Source organism: Rhinolophus hipposideros (assembly GCF_964194185.1).
Source record: "Rhinolophus hipposideros genome assembly, chromosome: 14".
Lineage (NCBI taxonomy): Eukaryota > Metazoa > Chordata > Mammalia > Chiroptera > Rhinolophidae > Rhinolophus > Rhinolophus hipposideros.
Window position 1 is genome coordinate 65,009,973 of NC_138060.1, and position 22,699 is coordinate 65,032,671.

Below are 22,699 nucleotides of genomic sequence, written 5' to 3' on the forward strand. Positions count from 1 at the left end.
GACTTCGGAGTTAATACAAATCAATGACTATCTTATCTTTCCCCTCCCTCCCAAATCCTACACTGAATATCAGGTAATAAAAATCGCATAGTTGGAGCTTCTGACCTATCAACAGTCTCACAGTAGCATTCACGTTGGGAGACCCCGAAATAAGGAGACACAGGAGCACAAAAAAAAATGGATCAGAAGCAATCACCGAAGGAATGAATGGGAGACACGCCTGTTCTGGGGTCCTAGGCTGGTGTGCACAACGCAGAAGGATTTAAGTGAAAAAATGCAGGCCAGTTAGTTTCACGATTTGGGTATCAACAAAACCAGAATTTTAAAGACTGAATGATCCCATTCTGTGGAGATCTCGCATATTTCAGGGTCACTTTCAAGGACACCTCTTCCAATGAGGTCTTCCTCACTATTCCTAATGGAAACAGAACTTGTCTCCGATCTCCCACAGAATTCCCTGTGCTCTGCTCGGTAGGAATTCTGCCTTCACTGCAGGTGACTTGCCTAGATCACAGCTGTGTTCTCCTTTAGTGACCTTGAACTTGACACTCTCCTCGGGCTCCATAAGTGTTCGTGCACTTGACTAGATATTTTACTTCTTTGCTGGATATTTTTGCTTTGTGTATACATAATTTATGAAGCATTCCTGTTCACCACTGCACAGCGGGATATGTTTGTCCACACCTATGTCTCTGAAACATAAAATCTTATAAACATTAAGTGTGGGAAAGGTGGGCCAGAAGCCCGGAATGGGCCATAGCTCTTTATGTGTTTGCTTATAAGAAGATGGGTATTAGAGGCTGACATTGTTTTTAAGCTGGAGAGTAATTCTCTCTGTGTTCTGACACAGACAAGAAAGTAATAAGCAATAAAAAGAGAACAGCTGGGTTCTATTTCAGCGGGTCTATATGCACATGAATCTCCAGAGCTGCCTGCCTGCCTTAGACAGTTTTTTTTGGTCAGCTGATCACGTCTCAGCCATAACTCTCACTTCAAATGATAGTTGAGCAATTTAATATGACAAATCTAAGAACTCAAAGAGGAAATTGCAGTATAATGTGAGCTGCAAGCAGAGTGTGGAATTCAGGAATGAGACCAGAGGAGTCTTTTCAGAAAAGTGGTTTTGGGGATAATGTGAACGGCTCTGTAGGTTTGTCTATACCTGTTGCCTCAACCAAAGTGCTCTGCACAGAGTCCCTAATCTCCTTCAGTGTCAGCTTTTACATAGGAACAGCAAAAGGCAAAGGAATTATTTAGAAAATAAAGTGCCTGCTGTGAAATGCAGCCGGGTCTCCATTACAAAGCACTCTACCTAGTTTTATTGCGATGCAGTCACCATTCATTCCAATTGAATGTGGATTGCATTGAATTCCTTATCTTATTCCAGGCTGCAACACTCTTGGAAATTTCACCATTTATTTTCAATGTTTGAGGACTGTTTTAAGTACTGGTAATACAGAGACGGTACCCATTTGGAACAAAGAGATTCTTCCAAAGGCCAGAGCATATCTGGGAATCTCAGAAGCTGATTTATGAATCACTTGGGAAATCGTGACCCAGTTCTGAAGCTCTAGAAGGTATAGTATTGCGGAACTGGCTGGGAAGCCATCTGTGGGATTGGCTGTAGCAAAAGCCTCTTTCTTTGTTCACTGTTTCAGCTTGGCACTGACGGAGGGGCAGGACCTTTCTGACTTGGAATTTGTTGTCTGCACATTAAGTTGAATACAAACCTTACAAGAAAAGTACTCCAACCAAGTGCATGACTGCTCTTTCTGTCTGGAGAGGGAAGCTGAGTGCCATAAGTAATGTCACCTGTCCTTTGGGAACTTTCATACAAGGGAAGTTGGCACACGTCAAAACTTCTCAAAGTTTTCTGGGTCTGGGTCAATCTTTTCAAAATGGAGGGGCAGGGAAAAAGGAAAAGAGCGGGCTCAACTGAGGGAATAAACACAAAGAGGAGAGGTCAGTGGGGATGCGCGAGGGACATGGTGATGCTGAGAAATGATTCCTATGGAGAGCACATCTCAAATTGCACCTGAAAGTCAGCCTGAACACTGATAAGGTTCAGGCATTAACACCTTAGAAAGCTCCATGCTTTCCTTTAAGGAGAGGAAGTGTTTAGCTCCCAGGGACCAATCAGCTTTTATGTGACAAAGAAACTGCCAGGGATGGGGGAAAACAAAGTGCACTGCAGCCAATTGTCAGTGCATTTGATTAAAAGTTTTCTTCTCAGCTTCTCCTGGCAGTCTTTAGAAACATAATAGGTTTCTGTTCCCTTGCTTGTTTTAAATGATAAAGCAAGCCCCAGTATCTGGAAATACAATGTTACAAAAGTAATGTTAATTAAAGGTCACAGTTTGGGGAGAAACAAAGCAGCAACTTGCCAAATTCTGCTGCAGAACTCCTTTCCATTTATGGCTAATTGTGAACTTACCAGTGGCTGTACACTAAAAGCTGGGGCCATTAAACTCATCATTTATGCATGGAGGAACCTTGCCTCCTGCTTTTTTTCCCCTCTGACGACATAAAGCATTTTAAAATGTTTGATTTAGTCTTGAATTCAACCTGTTATAGGGAGAATTGCTACAATTCTGGTTTGTCCAAGGTAGTGCTGGGTTCACACCTGCCATCCTAGAGTAATTATCAACAGTGGCCTGATTTGGATGCTAAATTATATGTTCACCCGAATTATATGGCCACTAGAGAGTTGCTGTTTTTTCCTTCTGGAATGTACTTCTTTTCCTTATCCATAAGGCAAGAGATCATTCGCCTCCAGTCAGTTAAACATCCCCCTTTCTGCAAAATTTTCACTTCCCTTTCCAGCCTGAAGCAGCCTTTCCTTCCTCCAGGGTGGGCTAGAAGATGGAGCCCCTTGGCACTCCCTCTGCAGGGACAGCATGGCACTTTACCACTTCCACCCCCAGGCAGTCTCCTGGCAGCACAGGACCTGAACGTGCAGTTCATTAATCTCTGACTACTCCAAACCAACGCAGAGCCTGGTACATTGCATCTGCTTACCATGGTGGTTTCAACACGCTTTCTGGAAGATGTACTCTTCAGAATCCTGATACACAGCCAGGTGAAGGCAGAGCTGCTGTGGTGGAACCTCGGGGATAAACTGCAGATACTCACCCCAGTAATTCCTGAGCTAACTCATGTGCCCTGGAATCTAGTTTGAAAACACTGGGTAGTCTGGTGCATGATGACGTGTTTGATGAATGAATAAATGGGCTCACAACTTAAATTCTAAAATGGTTCTCGGTCTGCCAATACCCCCATGCCTTAACTTGTATGGGGAGTCCTTTGCCAGCTGTTTATTTGAAAACCACCTCTCTCAGATCAGGTCCCACTTCTGTGAATCCTTGAAGACTCCAGTCTCTTCCTTCCCTCAATGATGGCTTATGTTATGTATCCTTTTGGTTTTTACATACTATTAGAAATTGGCTATTAGCTTGAAGTTTTTATCATTAAATTTCAAGAGGCAAAATAATATTCGTGAGATATATGTAAGTTATGAAGACTCATGGGACAATAAAGCTCCGTGCTCAGAAGAGCGATATCATTACTTTCGAAGTCTTCTGTGTCCAGTTTGATGCCAATCACTGCCCCCTCTCAACTGTTAATTATCATCTTTAATTTTGGCTTTTGATTTTCATAATGATTTTCTCACATATGTTACTATCCTTACACAGCTGCTCTGTCTTTACTGCTTTTCAACTTTGTAAATATAGACTTGTACTCCCTGTGTTCTTTTGTGACAAGCTTTGTTTACTCCGTCGTATTGCAGCTGTAACACCTTCATTTTCACTACTGCCTTTTCCTGTTACCTGCTAGGAATATACCAGCTTATATTTATTTATTCAATTTCTAAATTTCTGTCAATCTGGTAGATTTGAGAGTGTGTCATTTTAGTTCAATTTGTATATTTCTGCTCACTAATGACACTGATCATCTTTTTATGCAGTTAATGATTATTTGATATTCTTATTCTTAGAAGTAACCGACCAGGTGTCCTAGTAACGCTTCTACTGGATTGTTTTTAACTTTTTGATTTGTGGGAATTCTTTAAACACGTTGAATTTTAGTCATTGCTAAGGATAGTATCAAAAAAATCTTCTCCCAGATGGAAACTTATAATTTTACTTATCTCAATAAATTCTGTTGAACCAAAGTTCTTAACATTAATGAGGTTAAATATTTTCTTTTACAATGTGTGCTTTTTCCGTCATATTTGAGAAATCTTTTCTTCCCTCCAAAGTCATAAATATATATGCCTATTTTCTTTTAAAAGTGTTGTAAATTTCCCATGTAGGTCTTCTGGTCACCTGGAATTGATCTTTGTACACGCTGAGGTAGGAGTCCAAATTTATTTCATTTTTTTTTAACCATATGGATAGTCCATTGTGTAGTACATCACTTCTCAATTTATTTCTAGTATATTTTATGACTTTTAATTTTTCTTTTTTTATCATCTCAGGACAGTATTGTTTTTATTATTTTTATTAATTAGTGCAATTGATTTTTATGTGGAAGTATTATCCTTGACCACTTGCTTTACTTATTGCTTGTTCTTACAGCTCAGTTATTCTTTCCTGGATCACTTTTATTCTGCTTAAAGGATATCTTTTATAATTTTCTTCAGTGAGGGTCTGTCTGCTGGAGTCAAACTTCATTTTTTGCCTAAAAACACATTTACTTTGTTCTCCTTTTAAAAAAGTATTTCTGCTGTAAAGAAATATGACAGTTAAGTGCTCTCAGCATATTGAAGGTTCTATGTTCTATCTAGCTTTTGCAGTTGCTAGTGAGAAGTCAGCTGCTGGTTTAATTGTCATCTCTTTGAAGGTCATCCACATTACAGCTCTGCATATTTTTATGATCATGTCTCCCGCTTGGTGTTCTGCTATTTCACTACGATAACTCTAGATGAGGCTTTATTTTTATTTGTACTGCTTGGAATTCAGTTCACTGGGCTTCCTAAAACTATCGCTTGGATTTTCAGTTAGCTCAGGAAAATTCTTAGCCTTCTCTTTAAACATTGCCTCCATCTCATTCTCCCTTGCCTTTCCTTGTGGAACTCTTATTAGATATGTGTAAATGTCTTCTCTCAACCTCCTTTTCTCTCTTTCTCTCTCACTGGCCCCCCATCTCCCTCTCCCTCTCTCTCCCCATCTCCTCCTTTCCACTGCCTTTGGATGATTTCTTCAGATCTATCTTACAGTTTACGAATTCTCCTTTCAGCTGTGTCTCATCTGCTGCTAAAACCACTTAGCGCCAAGGGTGAAATAGGCAGTTACTTTTGCTTTACACTCCCTTGTAGGAGGGAAGCAAGTTTAGTTCTTGTTACATTTACTCTAAGGATAGAGCCCTTGGGACTCAGGTCTATTTTGGGAAGCATTCTCAGGTTAGAGTCTCCTCTTGGTTGAGTTGAGGCTGGGTCCTGTGACCCCAGTGCCCTGCGAAACTGCGAAATCCAAGCCCCAGTTCACTTAATTCATCAAGGTGAAAACCACTTGCCGTGTTCAATTTCTCCTCTGGGTTCCAAACCTACTTACTTTGTGACTTCTGAGTAATTCTTACTTTCCTGCCAGTTTATTGGTGCATTTTAAAAGGTTGCATTTTTTAAAAATATGATGTTAAGAAATGATAAGGCTCTCAGTGAGAGGGTCAGTCAGGATAGTTAATTCCCAGTACTGCCCGAAACAGAAGTTGGGTACTGAACGTTTTAGGAACACTATCATCTCTTTAGCATCTCAGGATATCCCATCATGCCTATCTGAAAGCTCTTTACGTTATTGGTTCTCCATGAGTACTTGTTGGTTTCAGTAATAGAAACTATAGACCTGGGAACACATGCTTAGAAATCAACAAACCTGATATGAGGTCTTGGATTCCCTTTAACTTCACAATTGAGCTTCACTCTTTTCTCCTCAGAGTCCAAAGGGAACATGACATGACTTGGTTCTTGAATGAAAACTGGACCATGCAGTGTGTAGTCATCTGAAATGAGAAGAGAAAATGTCCAAAAATGAAGAACACCTTCCAAATAGGAACAGTAAGAGGAAACAACATGAAAATAAAAGAGATACACTGACAAAAAAAAATATATATATATATAGTCGTCCACAATTTCAGCCTCTGGATGAAATGTCTCAGGGAAGAGGAAGCTTCTGTGGATTCGCATGAAGACATCACGGAGATAAAGAGACTCTCCCGTTTGACATTGATAACTCATTTTTTACTAACAACTTCCAGACATGGAACCACTTGGCACTGCCTTTTCTCTCCTCTGCTCCTTTTGAGTGCATCTGTCTTTAGCCCACCCTGTCACGTGGCTCACATACTGTGCCTCCTAGATCCCTTTTATGCCACTGTCACCCTGGGGGACTGGCTAATGTCACAAAGTTAAATTGTCGCCACCCTATAATGGGATAACATAATTGGAAGTAGGCAGTGATGACTCTGTAAATACATTAGGAATGAGAAACAGCTCTGTGCTGATAAAGTGGGTATAAAACTTCCTTAAATTGGCTCTGAAGGTAAATGAAGAACAACCTAGAGTCATGCTTCTCAAATTATCTGTGGTGAATGACCAGTTGTTTGTTTTTTTCCAAAGTGTTATAGACCCACATATGGGGTTGCTTGTGTAAGTATCACGTGGCTTGGAACCAAATGTGACTGAGCTGACAGGCTCCGTAACGCTCAGACTGGTCTGTAGCTAGCGTAATGATGTGTGTGTATATAATAATGTAGAAGTTTCTAAATGTTTTCTTTCAACAAGAAAAAAAAAACACAGATGCATGAAAATTATTTTGTCATGGAACAGCAACAAAGACTAGAATAATCCACAAACCACACTATAAGCAGCAGTGTAGAGTACGTGTGCTTCTAGAGTAGCCCATAATTAACATAGGTCACTATATTAGCCAAAATGCATCTCACCATGTATATTCATGAATGTTAATTTTCATTCTTCAAAATCTAATTTAAGTCCTCTTTTTTTTTCTCTAGAAGACTTTTCTAGACCTTCACTTTCTTCCTTTTACTCTATGATTCTTAAATTCTGTCTCTCTGTGGACACCATTTTTTTCTCTCTAGAGCATCTGCCCCTTCTTTTGCCTTCTTTGGACTGTAGGATCCTTGGGAGCGTGACCATATACTACCCATTTGTCCATGTTCTGTGCTACCAAGTACAGAAGCTTATACATAGAAGAGAGTCAGTAAGGACTTGTTCTGGTTGAGAGTTATTTTTTCTCACTTTTTAATGCATTCAGTCAGAGGGCCAGTGGCGCTGATGTAAAGTAATATTGAATATCGCCCCATAGCTGACAAACCATTTTCCCCTTAGATGTGATTATTTTGAAGAGTGTGAATTACAGCTGCTATCCTGGAAAACCTTCATAACCAGCCTTTTGTTGACAGGTGACAGGATGAGACTGGATTCATTCGGGTGAATCGGGACTGAGGAAAAAGAAGGAAGCTCATTTGGAGATCTAAGTGAAGCATGGTAAGGTAGTTTCTTTCAAGGCTTTTAACTCAGGCTTGAAAAAAATCCACATGTTGAGGTTGGGATAGAAGAAAAATTAAGAAGCCAAGATGACCAAACATAATTCTATTTTATTATAGAGGAAAGGGGACAGCGATGGCTTTGTTGTGACAACGTGTAGGATGTGAATTCAGAAAAACCATGAACTGAGATTAGACACCTGGGGTCAGCTACTAACTCCACAACCTGCAGAGAACCACCTCGCTCCCTTTGCCTCCATGTTGTCATCTCTACAACGACTGGATTACATGGGGCAGTGGCTCGACACCAGTTAAGAATGGGAAAGAAGCCATGATTATTTCCCGATAAACGCATGTGCATGCACACAAGGTCTAATTCAGAGATGTCGTGAATTATTACCACCGCCATCCTCTCTCCTCACGCCATGGACAAAATCTCACACTAATGAGAGACTTAAACAAAGAAAATGGGAGTTACTGAAGAATACAAAATAAAAGTGTGGAATGAAGTGCACAAACATGTACTTCCTTTTAATACAGCTTGAAGCTGGATATTCCCAAAGCCAGATATTTACCTTTCAGATTTTCAAAATGTACGCAGTTATGTGAGAAACATATTCAGAGGCTGGTCGAGGGTTAACTCAATTCAACTGTGAAGAGTTACATGGATTGGAGGCCTATTTAGTTAAGTAACAAGCGTTATTCAGCAAGATCCCTAGCACGGCAGCACGCTTGGTGGATTTTTCTCGAAGAGAGAAATATGTCTATTGTCGTTCCAATTCCAAAATTATGTGTGTATATATAGACGTAATATCAATCATCTCAATTCACTGGTGTTCCTTGATTTGAATTTCATACAGAAATACACAGTCTATTACAAATAATTCCAAATAAGAATAAAACATAATAATGCTTATCCAGGATGCAGCTGAGAGGCTGTGGGCTAACATCTGTACTATTTCTCAATGTCTCCATGCCATATTTAAATAACAAAAAGGATATTTTTTTCTGTGGATTTTGTAACAAGAATTGATAATAATGATGCTTTGCATTCACTATAAATAACACATTTCATCTAAAGTTTTCATTTTCTCTTGGTTAACAAAGCTTACTGCCTGGAGACAAACATTAGCATAAAGAGAACAGTATTTCAGTTCTCATCTAAGGAAAGCCACAGCCTTTCAAGCATGAGCTATGTAGTTTCACAAAGATGAAGGTAGACATTTTAGGAAGTTTAGCTACCCAGGTGTAGAAAACAGATTTCCTAACTGTAAAGCCTTTAAACAAGGATTACCAATATTTTTGAGGAAAAAAAAAAAGAATGGGACCCTCACGTCTTGGAGAAGCTGGGGGAATGGGACCCTCACAACCCTCATGTTGTTATTAGAGGGCTCCCATGGGCTCTGTGGGCAATGATTTTGATCCTTCTGGTAATTCTCTAAAACACTGGTTAAGAAGAAGGGGGAGCAGTCAGGTTGCCGACAGCCCAGATACAGTCTTAGAGCTTCCAGACCAGTGACCTCAGCCCCAGTGTGGGGTTTCCGTGCAAATCCAGGTATGTAATGATGTCCTGGCTTCCGCCCATCAGTCACCAGGCTACTCCGGCCACCCCCCCCACCCCGCCCCGCGTTCCCTCCAATTGAGCAGCACACAAGTTCTGTGTAAGAGCGGAGACCTAAACGAAGGAAAAGCCCCTTTCATGCTTCAAGAAAGAGTGAGAAACCTTAGGGTTTTCAGAAAACAGTAGACATTTCAGGACCAGAAACTTATGTAGGTTAAAGGTCAGGCAACTCTTAACCCTTCTCCCCTTTTGATAGAGAAAGTTATCAGAAAACACTGCTCTCGACCAGTGATTCTCAAACTCCTTTTCCCATTTGATTCTTTTCTTTTTAAAATCTAATTTTTTGGAGGAGACAAAATCAATGCCAGCCAGCTTCTTCCTGAGTCCTCCTGCCAGTGTCCCAGAAACAAAATGTAGTGGCAAGGCTGCTCTTACAAATTTTGGATTACGGAAAGAGATAGATAGAAGCGCAGAATTTTAGATTGGAAGAGATTATTTAATCCCAAATGTATTTCCCAGGTCACAGACTACAAATGTACTATATCTGGCATGGAAATAAAAATAATTTTCACCTAAAAATAAAATAATCCTCTAAGAAAGCAGTAATAAGACACCTCTCCACAGCTAGGTATCACTTACTTTATCTACAGCTTTGAGACATCAATGATCTCACTTTCTCTCTCTCCCTCTCCTTCTCTCTCTCCCCTCTCCCTTCTTCCCCTTCCGCAGCTTTCCCTCTCTTTCCTTTGCATTGACCTGGCTCCTTTCTGCATGTCCCCAAGCTTCTCCCTCAGGCAGGCAGGATGCTGCCCAGTTAGGCCACCAGAGCCCAATGGGGCTACGGAATGGGAAGAGATGGAGCTGGCCTGAGGTTTCCTGAGACCGAACACAGAACAATAAGACTGAATTTTGGTGACCGTGGACCCAGGGAAGCAAAGCAGAGGCCCTAGGGCCCTGGTTACAGGAGCAAGTGCAGAGCGACGTCTGGATTCTGAGTGAAAGGCCAGCCAAGACAACAGGCACAGAGGAGCGAGCTAATGGGGAGGGACTGCTGGAAAAATCCCCCGATGCTGAACGCACTTCTTTTTTAGAGAGCATGTATGAATCATCCTAAAAGGCAGCTGAGGTGGAGAGGAAAGGCATTAGGGGCTGAGCCGTATCAGACAGCAGGTATGCGCTCAGGATAAATATTTCATAGAAGGCAACTTAGTAAAAAGTCAAGATGTGCCTAAAATAAACATTCCTCCAAGTGTGGTCCAGAATTCTCCTACATCAGTATCATCTTACTGGGTGCTTGAAAGGCAGGGCCCTGCCAGACCGACTGGAGTTTCAAGACCAGAGCTCACCATTGTGCGTCCTACAGCTGGAAAACTGGTACCTGACCTTGCGAACTGAGCACAGGTGACTTTCAGCCCTAAACCAATGAAGCATAGAGGTGAAGCAAAACACCCTTGGAGTTCTGTTCCATGCGCCAGATCACTCCGCAGCTTCCAGTGGGGTGGGGCCAAAGGCCACGTTTTCCTGCATCCCCCTTAGGTCAGCGCACTTCTGCTGGAAATTGTTTTCGTCTGTTGCCAACTCAGTGAGGGGACTCTACCGGGAAAGCACAAAAATGCGACACTATGGTTTCATTGGAGAAAACGAAAAACACCAGACTCAAGCCTGCTTGTCATCACTGTGGACTTGACCCCGAGGGCTTTCAGAGCCTTTATCTTGGTGGCAGGTCCCATGTGCTGCCAGAACAGCAGAGGAACCAAGCCTGTAACACACAGTTCATCTTCGGACAACCTCAGGTGGGAGGTTTGATGAAACACCTGGTCTTGGCCAGAAATACCTATGTGGCGGCAGTCTCAATTTAGGAAGTAACCTAACAGGGCACACGGGGCTTGCATATGAGCTCAGAATGAGAGCCGGGGGGTTCAGAGGTGAGTTCTGTCTGGGTCACATCTGACAGTGGGGAGACTGCGGCACCGCGCATGCACACAGGTGCCCTGACACAAGCCCACGGGGCTCTGCCTCGTTCTGTCTTTGACTCTGAATCCTGTGGAGCCCTTGACCCATCAACAGAATAACTGCTCTGTGTGTGTCACCATTGGGAACATGTGGCCTTCTGGGATGACAGAGCCAGGCCAGGTCACCAGGGACAGGGAAGGGATCGTCCCGTAGCCAGTTTACTGCGCGTGGTCCCACAGTCACGCTCAGTGCCACTTTCTCCTTCTCACCACTCATATCGCGGGGGAAGCCCAGCAAGTAGAAATAGTATCCATTCTGCCACCAGAATGTTCCAAGAAGGGCGCACACAGGGCCCACTCCATCCAGCTGGCTGCGAGCCTTCTCCTCCAGCCTTCCTAATGATCATGGAAATTCATTTTGGCTAAAAACTGTAAGGTCAGCAGCAGCTCCGCGGATCCAAATTACTCACAAAATGTATGGGCAATAACCTAAGGAAATTCAGAAACAAATGAAACACTGTAACATTGATTTTCCCAAGTGTGAGAACATTCCTTTAAAATTGAATCACTGATTGTAGATGTGATGACTGGACAGCTGTCAAACTATCACTACAAATACGATTTAGCCTTGCTAGTCTTTATAAAATAAATAGCCAGGGACGCTCAGAGGCCCAACACAAGTGCCTGTGTGTGTAAGTATCCAGCACACAACATTTTTATTGAATAAGTATTGCATGTGGTTCCGTGCGGTTGTTCAGTTGAATGGCGCAGAAGAAAAACAGATATTAGAGGAGACAGACACGCCGCCCATAGGATAAGATGTTCTTTCATTTGTCCTTGCCTCCACCTTCCTCCTTTTCATATCCTCAAAGAAGCATTTTAAGCAACAAGAAGCAGAGAGGTCTACCGACAGTTGGTATATGTTTGAAGGCAGGCAGGAAGTGGAAGGAAATTCAAATGAGAAGGGAACTCTTCTCCTCCTCTTTCTTTGTTCTCTCTGACACAATAATCCTGCTGCCATCACACATTGTGTCACACAGAATGAAGACCTCATGGGACGGCCTGCCAGATCTTAGAAATGGCGGTGAGGTGGGGAAGTGCGAGAGTTGAACGAGGTCTCTGCCCACAGAAACATTCTGTGTTGCTGGAGGCAGCGTTTGTAGCGGTGGAAAGGAACAGCCAGGGAACTGTCAACACATTCCCTTCTGACCCTGACCTCCAACCCTGACAAATTCCAGGAACACTGGATTAATTACTCCTTTAAAACTAAGTAATTGGGTGATTTTGCTGTCAAGCCCCAGTTATAAAAAAGAAAAATGAAGTTTCAACAAATGCAAATATTTTGTAACTCATTGGGAGGCAAAAACTGACCTGAACCGATGTGTGGCTATATATGGCCTCAGTGTGAATATTCATAGTTTTTCGCTGCAGAATTATAAATGTGTTTGATTGTGGCGTGCTGACCCAGATTCAGCTGGGGATGTTATAAATACTGGGCACATTTTGTGGACCTTATTTCTTTTCTAAAATAAGAAAAAAAAGTTAACTCTCAATTCTCAAACATTTCTGACCCAAATGGTTTCCGATCAGAGCTTGTGGGCCTTTTCTATGTGCCAATTCCAATGTCACACATACAGGACATACAGTGTCCGCAGCAGACACCGTCCTGCCCTCGTGAACTGTTCATTCTGGAGGAACTGATTATCAGAGAAGTATAGCTAACTTTCCCTCTTTAATTAATAGACTTCTATTTTTAGAGCAATTTTAGGTTAACAGAAAAATGGAGAATATACAGAAAGCTCCCGAATACCTCTCTCCCCTACCCACTTTCCCCGTTACTAACCTCTTCCCTTAGAGCAGTGCATTTGTTATAACTGATAAGCCAACTGATACATTGTGTTGTGTAATTGTATGGGTTTCGGAAATTGTATTATAAGTTGTGTCCACTATGAAACAATCACACAGGACAGGTTACTGCCCTGAGATGCCCCTGAGCTCCACGGTAGCGAACTCTTCAATGTGTGTTTATATACATCACTATTTAGTCACGAGAACAAATGAGAAACACACATGAATGTAACCGGTGGGCTCTGGCTAAAAGAGTCTAAATGAGATTGTGAGGTCACCGATTCATTCAATATCTTTTTCCCTAAGTGACATGGTTTGTTCCTGGGCAGAATCCATCGCTCCTCCTCATGGTAAGAACATTCCAGTGTTTCTCGGCAGAACCAGCTCCCTCACTCTTTCACCTTAGTCATGTGGACAGCATAAACGCCAAGCCAGGAGGAGCAGGGGGTGGCCTGGCCAGGTGATGTCCCATGTCCCAACCTACATAGATTCCCAAGCATACGATGTAAGTCTGGCTACTACAGCTCCATTCGTGAAACGAATCCAGGCACAACCCCCTTTTACAGTCTAGGGTTGCATGGAGCTGCCAGAGGCCCCCACCACATACAGAGATCAGAAAAAGAGAATGAAAGTCAAACAAACCTAAAGAACGGAGACTGACTGAGTTTTGATGACCTTATATGAGCTCTGGAACCACTTTTGTCCCTAGTATGATTTGTGCCCATGACTCCCAGGTATGGGAGCTAATCATTGAAATCATTAGCAAATCCGAATTGTTTCATCAGCTGTAGCTAAGGGACTCGTCACTGAAATGGTATCCATGGAGAAGCACACATCACTTTATTGGGTGGGTTCACTCTGTCTCAGCTTCCTAGTTCCTTTGGACAGTTCTCCAAATGGGCCTGTGTGTAAATACCACACGGGGGACTCAGCAGTGTGGCAGGCAGAGATCTAACTTCTATGGACCTTTTCTCGTTTTTGTGTCTCTGCCTCAACTTGGTCGTCCCTAAAGTCACTTGCTCCCTAGACGTCCACTCCTTTGACCTGAAATCTGGACACACACGACAAGCCCCATCAAAATGTGTCTTTTCCACATTCTTCTCCATCACAGGACACTATTTCTTGCTGGAGACAAAATATATGACTGTGAGCTAATCCATTCCAAAACCTCTTAGCTTTCAGCTGGAATTCAGACACTTTAATGGTTTCTTGAAAGATCATTAATCTAAAACAGTAGTGATGCTTTTAATGGCTTTTGTGCAGTCTTGGTGTAAAGAGATGCCTAGGGAGCCAGTTAAAAACGAATACAAAGCTGTACCCCTTTTGCCCCAAATTCTGATTGGACTTGGAGGTGGGCCGGGCATACGCATGTGAACCAGGTACCCCAGGTGAGGCCAATGCAGGTGACCTTGTCGTGAGCCACCATTTAAGGAAGAAGAATTGGGGCAATGTCAGCAGCCACCACAGGCTGTCTGGTGCCCCCGGTGGCTGCTGGCCTGTCACTAAGGAGCAAGGGTACCTGTGTGGCCCTCACAGCAAACGCAGGGGACGCCGCTCTTATTCTATTGGGTGAGCAGGGTCTCCATCTGACATGCTCGTGGGGTAAGTTCTCCTGTGCTGCGGGAAGCCTGAGGCATCCCCAAAGGCCTGCTCGGGCTCCTGAAGTGAAACTCATGCCGTGTTACGAACACTGTCACCTGGATTTGCCCAAGCTTCGGTGTGACTGGCAGAAATGAAGGACTCTACCCAGCTCTCTAAGGTTCCCGGAGCCAAAGCATCCTTCCCGACTCAACGGAAGGAGGACCGAAGGTTAGGGCGCCTTCCTGCACTCTGCTGTGAGTTTGCACTTCCGTGGATAGCATTGTTTTTTCAGCCCTTTGGGGTGAACTGCTGGTGTCGTTATCTCCCTGGTGACACCCGAGGTCCCCCACAGCCTTTCCTGACATTCAGTTTCCTGAACATGGGGCACCTACAGGTGACACTTTACATGTTTCCTGCATCATGGCTCCTCAAGTAACATTCATGAAGCCCTGCACCATCTCTCTGGCAGCTGGCGTACCCCATGCCTGTTTTTCTGTAAATGTTTCACATGTTTAATTTGGCACATAGTGAATGTGTCAACATATATACTAGGAAGCGTGAAAGGGAGGAATCTGGGAGCTGCTGAAGCTAAACTCTGACAACATATTTCTAACAGGAAAAAGCCACTAAATCTGAATTTAGTTCGCCTCTCTTTCTGGTGTGTAAGTACTTCAGTTATTTTGCATTTTGTTGCCTGGGATACAAGGCTGTCATGATGTCCCCCACGAAGCCGAGGAGGAGAAAAAAATCGAGATGAAGTCCACGGCAGGCAGTGGGCTCCAAGCATGAGTCTCCTGGCGGGACACTGGCATTTTAATGGAACTTGGTAAGAAAACCCCAACCAGATTTGGGATTTTTCTCCGCATCACTCACTCACTAACTCCAGAAGTCCTGCCAGAGAGGGAAACACAAGTACCAACGCTGGCACACAAGGCTGACTTGGGCTCAGATTCAGAAAACAGATGCTTAGGAAACCACAAATGTATGCCTACCTCCCCTTCCTCAGCAGGCGAGCCCTGTGTCTCCTATTTAGCCACGTGAAGAATAATGACAATACATCTACTCATGTTGAGTGCAGTAAGGCCAGGCTCTGTGACAAGGAAACACCCATTCTAGGACTCGTCTCACTTCCCCCACAACAGCCCTGCTCGCCAATGCTCGTCTCCTCCGCGCTCCACGATGAGAAGAACGGGCCCAGGGACAACTCACCCTCAGGACAGGCTGCACGACAGGGAACAGACCCGGTGTCCTCTAAGATCAGAGCCGGATACTTTGTGGTACCATGATACACAGTGGCAATTGCTCTCTATGTAGCGCTGCCAACAAATGACAAATGAGATTCTGACACACTGACTAAGAACGGTATCACAACATGTGAGTGACTTCACAATTTTAATCTGACCCCATTTTTCAGGTGAGGAAGGCAGGTTTTCAGGGGGTAAGCGGTTTACACACTCAGTGATGGAGCTGTAAGCAGAATTCTGATTTTCTGAAACTGTGTGTCTTCCATAGCACCATGGGTGTTCTCGCTTTACTGTTTGGATAACAGGAGAAATGGTCTGCTTTTACCCAGAAATACAGTGAAGGAGGAGAATGGAGTCATCCTTTAGGAAGGGAGGCCATCTACTTGGGCAATATTTATGTCTTGAAAGCTTGGTTCAGGAGAAAATAAGTGAAGACTTCTTTCACTAGAGAGCAGAGGGAGTAAACGCATCCATCATACCTATACTTGTTACTAATTCTCTCGCATTACAAAGTTGTTCTTTTTTGGAATTACCAGCATGCTGATGTACAGAAAGAATATTCTGTCCTGAAGTAGCCTCTACAGAAAACTTTATGAAAGAGGGGATTCATAACCTTTTGAAAAGAGCATAAAATTTGCATCTAATTATTGCACATTCTGACTTTTCTATGTCATCCTGTCATAAGGTAAAGTGACATGCACACCGATTTGGACAAACACAAAAAAAAACTCTTTCCAAGAAGGGGATATATGGCAACAGAAAATGCCACTGACTTGAATTCACAGGCTTATAACCAAGGGAGAAAAACGTCGTCTTGGCTTTCCTAAGACAAGGTAAGAGGCACGTCCATCAAGTGGCTGGCCCTTTGAAGAAGTCATCCAGCTGTCCTCTCCATGTCACTAACACATGATGCTCGAGTCCCTTCCCACACACCTGTAACCAGACAGGAGGTGACGACCATGAACTTCTCAGCCTTTATAACAAAATTACCTGTTTGCTTTAGCAAGACACCAAGTAAGCAGGAAATACCTGTCACAGCTGCTGGATTAACATATTTCATTCATTCACCGAGTATTCCTTGAGGCCCCACTACACGATGGACCACATTCAGGCCAGACAGAGAGACAAACACGCCGGAAGGGAGCCCGCGTTCTAGGTTGGGGGAGTACTCCAAGTAGTGTCTGCAGTGTGTGGAAAGGTGGTTAGTGCTGGGAAGTAACAAGAAAGGGCAGAGAGAGTCCAGGGAGGAGACTGCAGTTTTAAACAGGGCTGCCAGTGAAGTCCTTTAGGAGGTGATGATATTTGATCCAAGACTTGAAGGAGGGGAGAAAACAAAGTCTGAGGACATCTGGGAGGTAAACATGGCAGACGGAGGCAGAGGTGACCGGAAATGTCCTGGGCCAGTGGAGAGGCGCTGAGAAGTGTATCTAAGACCAACACTGCCCCCCCCACACACACACACCATGGCAGCCAGGGTGCCTGGAGCCCAGTGAGCAGGGAGCACCCACAGGAGACAGGCAGGAAAGGAGCAGCTGTACCACCTACCAGCGCCCATCACGGCTGTGTTCAGGGCCAAGTTCTCCAGCCCACACGTGCGTATAAGCAAAGGCAGGTACTGTTGCTGCACCCTCATTCTACTGTCAAAGCGAGCACAAAATCCCGCTTCAGGAACCTGGGATGCCCTTGGCCCTGCCACGATGTTTCTTCTTTTTCTCTCTCAAGGGATGCAGATGGAATTATAATAGGAACTGTAACTCTTGGCCAGTTTTCTTATGTGAATATACACGCCGAGATCTGTAAGTTATTTCTAGTATAGGAATTAAAAGCATGGACTCCAGACAATAGTGCCTGGGCTCACATCTCAACAGTACCTGTAGGTGACCTTGAGCAAGTTGCTTGGATTCCACACCTCAGCTTCCTCCTTTGTTGAATGGCGTGTGCAGTAGCACCGAGCTTACAGGCTTCTCTGTGTGCGTTAAATGCCTTCAAACTTTTTAAAGTGCTAAGAACAGTGCTGGGCACCAAGTGAATTTTATACAAGGAAGGGGACACAACATATCTAGAAATTCCCTAGTTAAAGTTTCTGATTTTCGAAGGGGAGTTCGGGGGCTAAGGAGGAGAATGAGCCCTATTTTAAATATTTCTCTACTAGGTAGGAAGACAGACCGGTCCCTCAGCGGTCTGATACAACACAACATTTGAATGTGAATCACCATGGACACGAATCTTTGCCTCCAGGAAAGTAATAAAAGGGGGCAGCACATCTTTCTCTCTTTACCCCCCGACACCCCAAATTAGTAGCCTGGTTGGGTCTATAAACACTCAAGTGTAGGCTGCACACAACCCATCTTTACTCTTCTAGTTTGGTCTTGGATGAGTGATGCCAACATGGGGGCTCAGAATTCTTATCTAAATCAGAAAGGGTCTCTTTCAGACAGGGCTGGAAAGAAGGTGGGTGATGTCTGCATTTAGAGGGAGTGAAGGGGATATAAATCCCTTTGATGGTTTTCTGTCTTTTGATGTCATGGTGCTTGTATCTCAGTCACACCACGAAAAGCAGAGTGGGATGTGGAACAAAAGCAGGAGAGATCGCTTTGTTTGGCAGGCAATCAAAGGTCCCCCCCAATGAAAGGGTCTTTCCTTCTGCCCCTCGAACATCCTGTACTCTATGATAGTTGCCTACCCAGACTATGAAAATACTCTATTTACTCGTCTATTGCTTGTAATGTCTTTGAAGATGGGAACCTGAGTCAATGTTGTTTTTGCTCCCCGGCCTTTTTCATTGTTTCTGCTACTCAGTGGACATCTGATCCGTCCATAATGGATGAGTGAATGAACAAAGGAGACAACTTGCCAATGAGTGTAAGTTGGTACATAGCAGAACCAGGATGGAAAGGAAATATCCAGACTGCTTGTCAAGTGTTATTTACAGCAGAACCGGGTGCTTCTGGGAGATCGTCTGAGAGAACTAGCTGACACTCATTCCATCAAGAAAGTCAATTTTTGAGTTTTCTATGAAAGTTAATTTTTCATTCTATTTTAAAATAGAGTATTATTTTTATGCAGCCTGTTTCTTATGTTAGGAACATTATATTCTGTAGAGGAATTCTTTCTTATTCCTTCACTCATTCATCCATTCACTGATTCATACAATGAATGTTTTCTGAGCCCCTACTCTGTTACGCATGCAATACAATACAATAATAAAGGAAGATAAATGAAGATACAATAATAAACGAAGACAGACAAATTGCCTCCCCTCCTTCCTGGAGCATCTATTCATTGACAAGTTGATGCTTAGTAATTGAATTAAAGAAAAAAAAAGAAGATCTGGGCAAGCCTAAGATATCATTTAGTCCAGTTAGTAGTTTTTATCATTTGTTGAATCCGACAATACAGTGATAAGAAGGTGGAGAGGAACTGACATATACACAAAATTTTACATAAAAGATCAGGAGTTTCACAGACTTCCTTGAAGATGATCCATGGATTTCAGGTTAAAAGTTCCTGATTCCATCTGGGTCTATCATTTTATACATTTTACAAGTGTATGTGTATCTACATTTCCTTTAAAAACACAAAGGCTCATATTAGAAACTTTGCAATAACAGGTAAAGTATGGCTAAGTGTCTTTGGGGTATTCCAGGGACTTGAGAAGTTGCAAAAGTGAAAACAAAGTTGTTGATGTGACGAGGAAAAAAATAATAATTAGGGAGAATTTGCATGTTCTCTTTTAGGAGAAGAGTAATAAGGATACATTTCAAACAGTACAGTCATCTAGATCTCTTCTGTACCCTCAGGAAATCAACAAGAAACTACTGGTTAGTGTCAGAAGGCAGTCTCTATAAAAAAAATCAAGTGAAGTCCAACCATTTTTGCCCGGGTAATGACTGCCCTCAAATGAGAAGGAACCATTCATCACTGAGCCTTCGGGATCTTGACAAAAAAGGTATCCTGAAGTAGATAGGATTTGAGCAATTGTTAACATTTTGTCAAAGGAAATTCAGGAGCTGGCAGCTGACAGTTAATATGCTTCCACTCTAGGCAAAATTTCCAGTGTGTAACAGAAGTATTTATAGCCTTTCCATAGATAATTACTGAAATGTGTAAAACACTTGGCCAACATAGGGAATTCAGTGTGCTAGCTACATAGCAAAAATTACAGGGTCAGAAAAAATAACCATGGAAATAATGTATATGCAGATAACATAAATGAAGCTATTTTTGAGAACTGAAAAAAAGGCTAGTTATGATTTGAATCCATGATGATTAAAACAGAATAATTACAGCCAACCTCTATGCGCACTTAAAATGCCACAGGTTAAAGAATGGGTGAAAATATTTCCATATAACATATTTGATAAGGGTGTGGTATCCAGAATATGTAAAACCTCCCCGACACCTCAACAATGAGAAGGCAACCCAATATAGAAAACAGGCTAAGGATTTAAATAGACACTTCTCAAAAACAGGTGTACAAATGGCAGACAAGCTCATGAGAAGATGTTCAGCATCATCAGAACTAGAGAAATACAAATCAACGAGATAACACTTCACACCCACTAGGTAGACTGCAATGAAAAGGAAACATAAAATAACAAGTGTGGGCAAGAATGTGGAAAACTTGGAATACTCGAACAGTGCTGACGGGAATGGGCAACGGTGTAGGTAATGTGGAGTATAGGAGTATAGTTGCTCAAAAAAGTAAGGAACCCAGCAATTCCACTTCTAGGTATATACCTAGTTACGTCAGGAGTCTCCAAGGCCACCCCATGTTTGACGATTTGCCAGGAGGACTCAGGCACTCAGCATATATTAGGACTCACAGGTGGGATTCATTGCAGCACAGCGTGAAAGAATATAGAGCAAAACCAGCAAAGGGAAAAGGCACGTGGAGGGAAGGCCAGAGAAAACCAGGGGCAAGCTTCCAAATTACTCTCCCAGTGGAGTCACACAAAAGTAACCCATTTTGAAAATACCTGTCAAATGTTGCCTACCAGGGAAATTCATTAGAGACTCAGCACCCAGGGTTTTCACAGGGGAAGGGTCACCTAGGCAGCCTCTGATTGGCACATACCAATTTTTCCAATTACCCAGAAGGAAAGCAGCAATTCAGAATAAACTATATTGTTTGCACAGCAGTTTAGGAAGAGTGAGCCATTCTTACAAGTCAGGGCAGTAGGAAACCTACAGGAATTTAAGTTCCCAGAGGCTAGTGGAGGACTCACCTCTGAAGCAGGCCTTTCATCCCCAGCAGTCAGGCCTGCTAAGTTACCTTTCTGCATGGTGCCCAAGAGAACTGTGTGATGGTGAACAACATTGTGAATATACTAAAACCCAGTGAATCCTATACCTCAAAATCATTAAGGTGGAAAATTGTATTTCATTAAAAAAAAACACAAAGAAACAAACAAACAAAGCCCCCAAAACCTTAAGACACATTGAGAGGAGATATATCTTTAAGTTTAATTTAAACAATTTGGTATATCAAATGTAATTAGTCTATTAAAGATGTAATGGGGACTGCTATGGGCCAAATCACATCCCCCCATAATTCGTATACTGAACACCTAGCTCCCAGGGAGGCTGGATTTGGAGTAAGGAAATAATTAGCGTTACATGAGGTTATCCAGGGTAGAGCCCTGATTTGATAGGATCAGTGCCTATGTAAGAGGAGACACCAGAGAGCGTGCCGCTCTGCCATGGAAGGACACAGAAAGAAGGCAGCCGCCTGCAAGCTAGGAAGAGAGCCCTCCCAAGGACTGAGAGAGAAGAAATGTGCGTGTTTTGTTACAGCATCCCTAGGTGACTAAGATGGGGACTATGCGATGCGCTTTACATAAAGCATCTCACTTAATCCTTAAAATGATCCTGTGAGATAAAAGTCTATTGATGTTTCATGTTTATATAAAGGTTTAAGACAATAAATTTGCTAAAGCAGCAAGGCGGGACTTAACCAAAGGTGGTCTGATATTAAAAAATCCATGTTCAATCATCCTCTATATTGCCCCCAAATTATAATGATATTGTGAAGAAATTTCCAAATTATAAGAATTTGTAACATAAAAGAGGCTAATGTACTTTTCATTTCCTTTGTATATATAAAATATGAGGTGTGATCACAAAATATGGTGATTGTTTAAACAAACAAAAAAATATTTCATTAAAAGACACATTGACATTAATCCCCCTCAAAATACTCCCCCTCGTTTCGAACACACTTATACCATCATTCTTGCCACTTTCTGAAGCAGTTCTGGAAGTCCTCTTTCGTGAGTGTCTTTAGTTGTGCTGTCGTGGCTGCCTCGATGTTCTGAATTGATTCAAAATATTTACCTTTCATGGTCATTTTGATTTTGGGGAAGAGCCAGATGTCACACAGTGCCACATATGGTGAATAAGGTGGGTGGGACACACCATAATGTTTTGACAGAAATCGCCGTACCAGAAGCAACGTGTGACACAGAGTGTCGTCATGATGGAGGATGAAGTGAAGACACTCACGAAAGAGGACTTCCAGAACTACTTCAGAAAGTGGCAAGAAGGAGGGGACAAGTGTGTTCGAAGTGAGGGGGGTATTCTGAGGGGGATTAATGGCAATGTGTCTTTCACTGTAATAATTATTTTAAAACATTCACTGTATTTTTTGATCACACCTTGGAAGAGTGTTCTTCATGGCTAAACCGTTTATCATTGTGGGAGAAGAGAAAAATAACAGGTAGACTTTTTCTGTAATCAGATGTCTGCCTTCTCCTACACACAAACGGAAAGCTCATTCTGTCACCGGGCTGTGGATGAAAGACAAGGTGTAGCTGGAGAGAGGAAGACAGTGCCATCTTCTGATCTGGGGTCAGATCCCCACGAGAATTTTGTTGGTTTGAATATATTATTTTTGTCTGTATGTACCAGAAGCCTTCATGAAAAACCTATGTAGATTACCATAAGGTTCATAAGCTCTTTTAATTACAACAGAATCTTTTTTGTTGAAGGATGAAGATTTGAGACAATTA

The 22,699-nt window shown here is 42.7% G+C and overlaps 1 protein-coding gene across 6 annotated transcripts in view; it reads right to left on the reverse strand.

Annotated features, from left to right (window-relative positions):
• CNTN4 (contactin 4) overlaps positions 1-22,699 on the reverse strand; it is a 783,747-nt gene that overhangs the window by 246,086 nt on the left and 514,962 nt on the right. For all 6 annotated transcript variants that reach the window (XM_081073436.1, XM_081073440.1, XM_081073435.1 and 3 more), the window contains one exon: positions 5,871-5,997. In XM_081073436.1, coding sequence (XP_080929562.1) covers positions 5,871-5,997 — 127 coding nt within the window. The remainder of the gene's footprint in view (positions 1-5,870; positions 5,998-22,699) is intronic.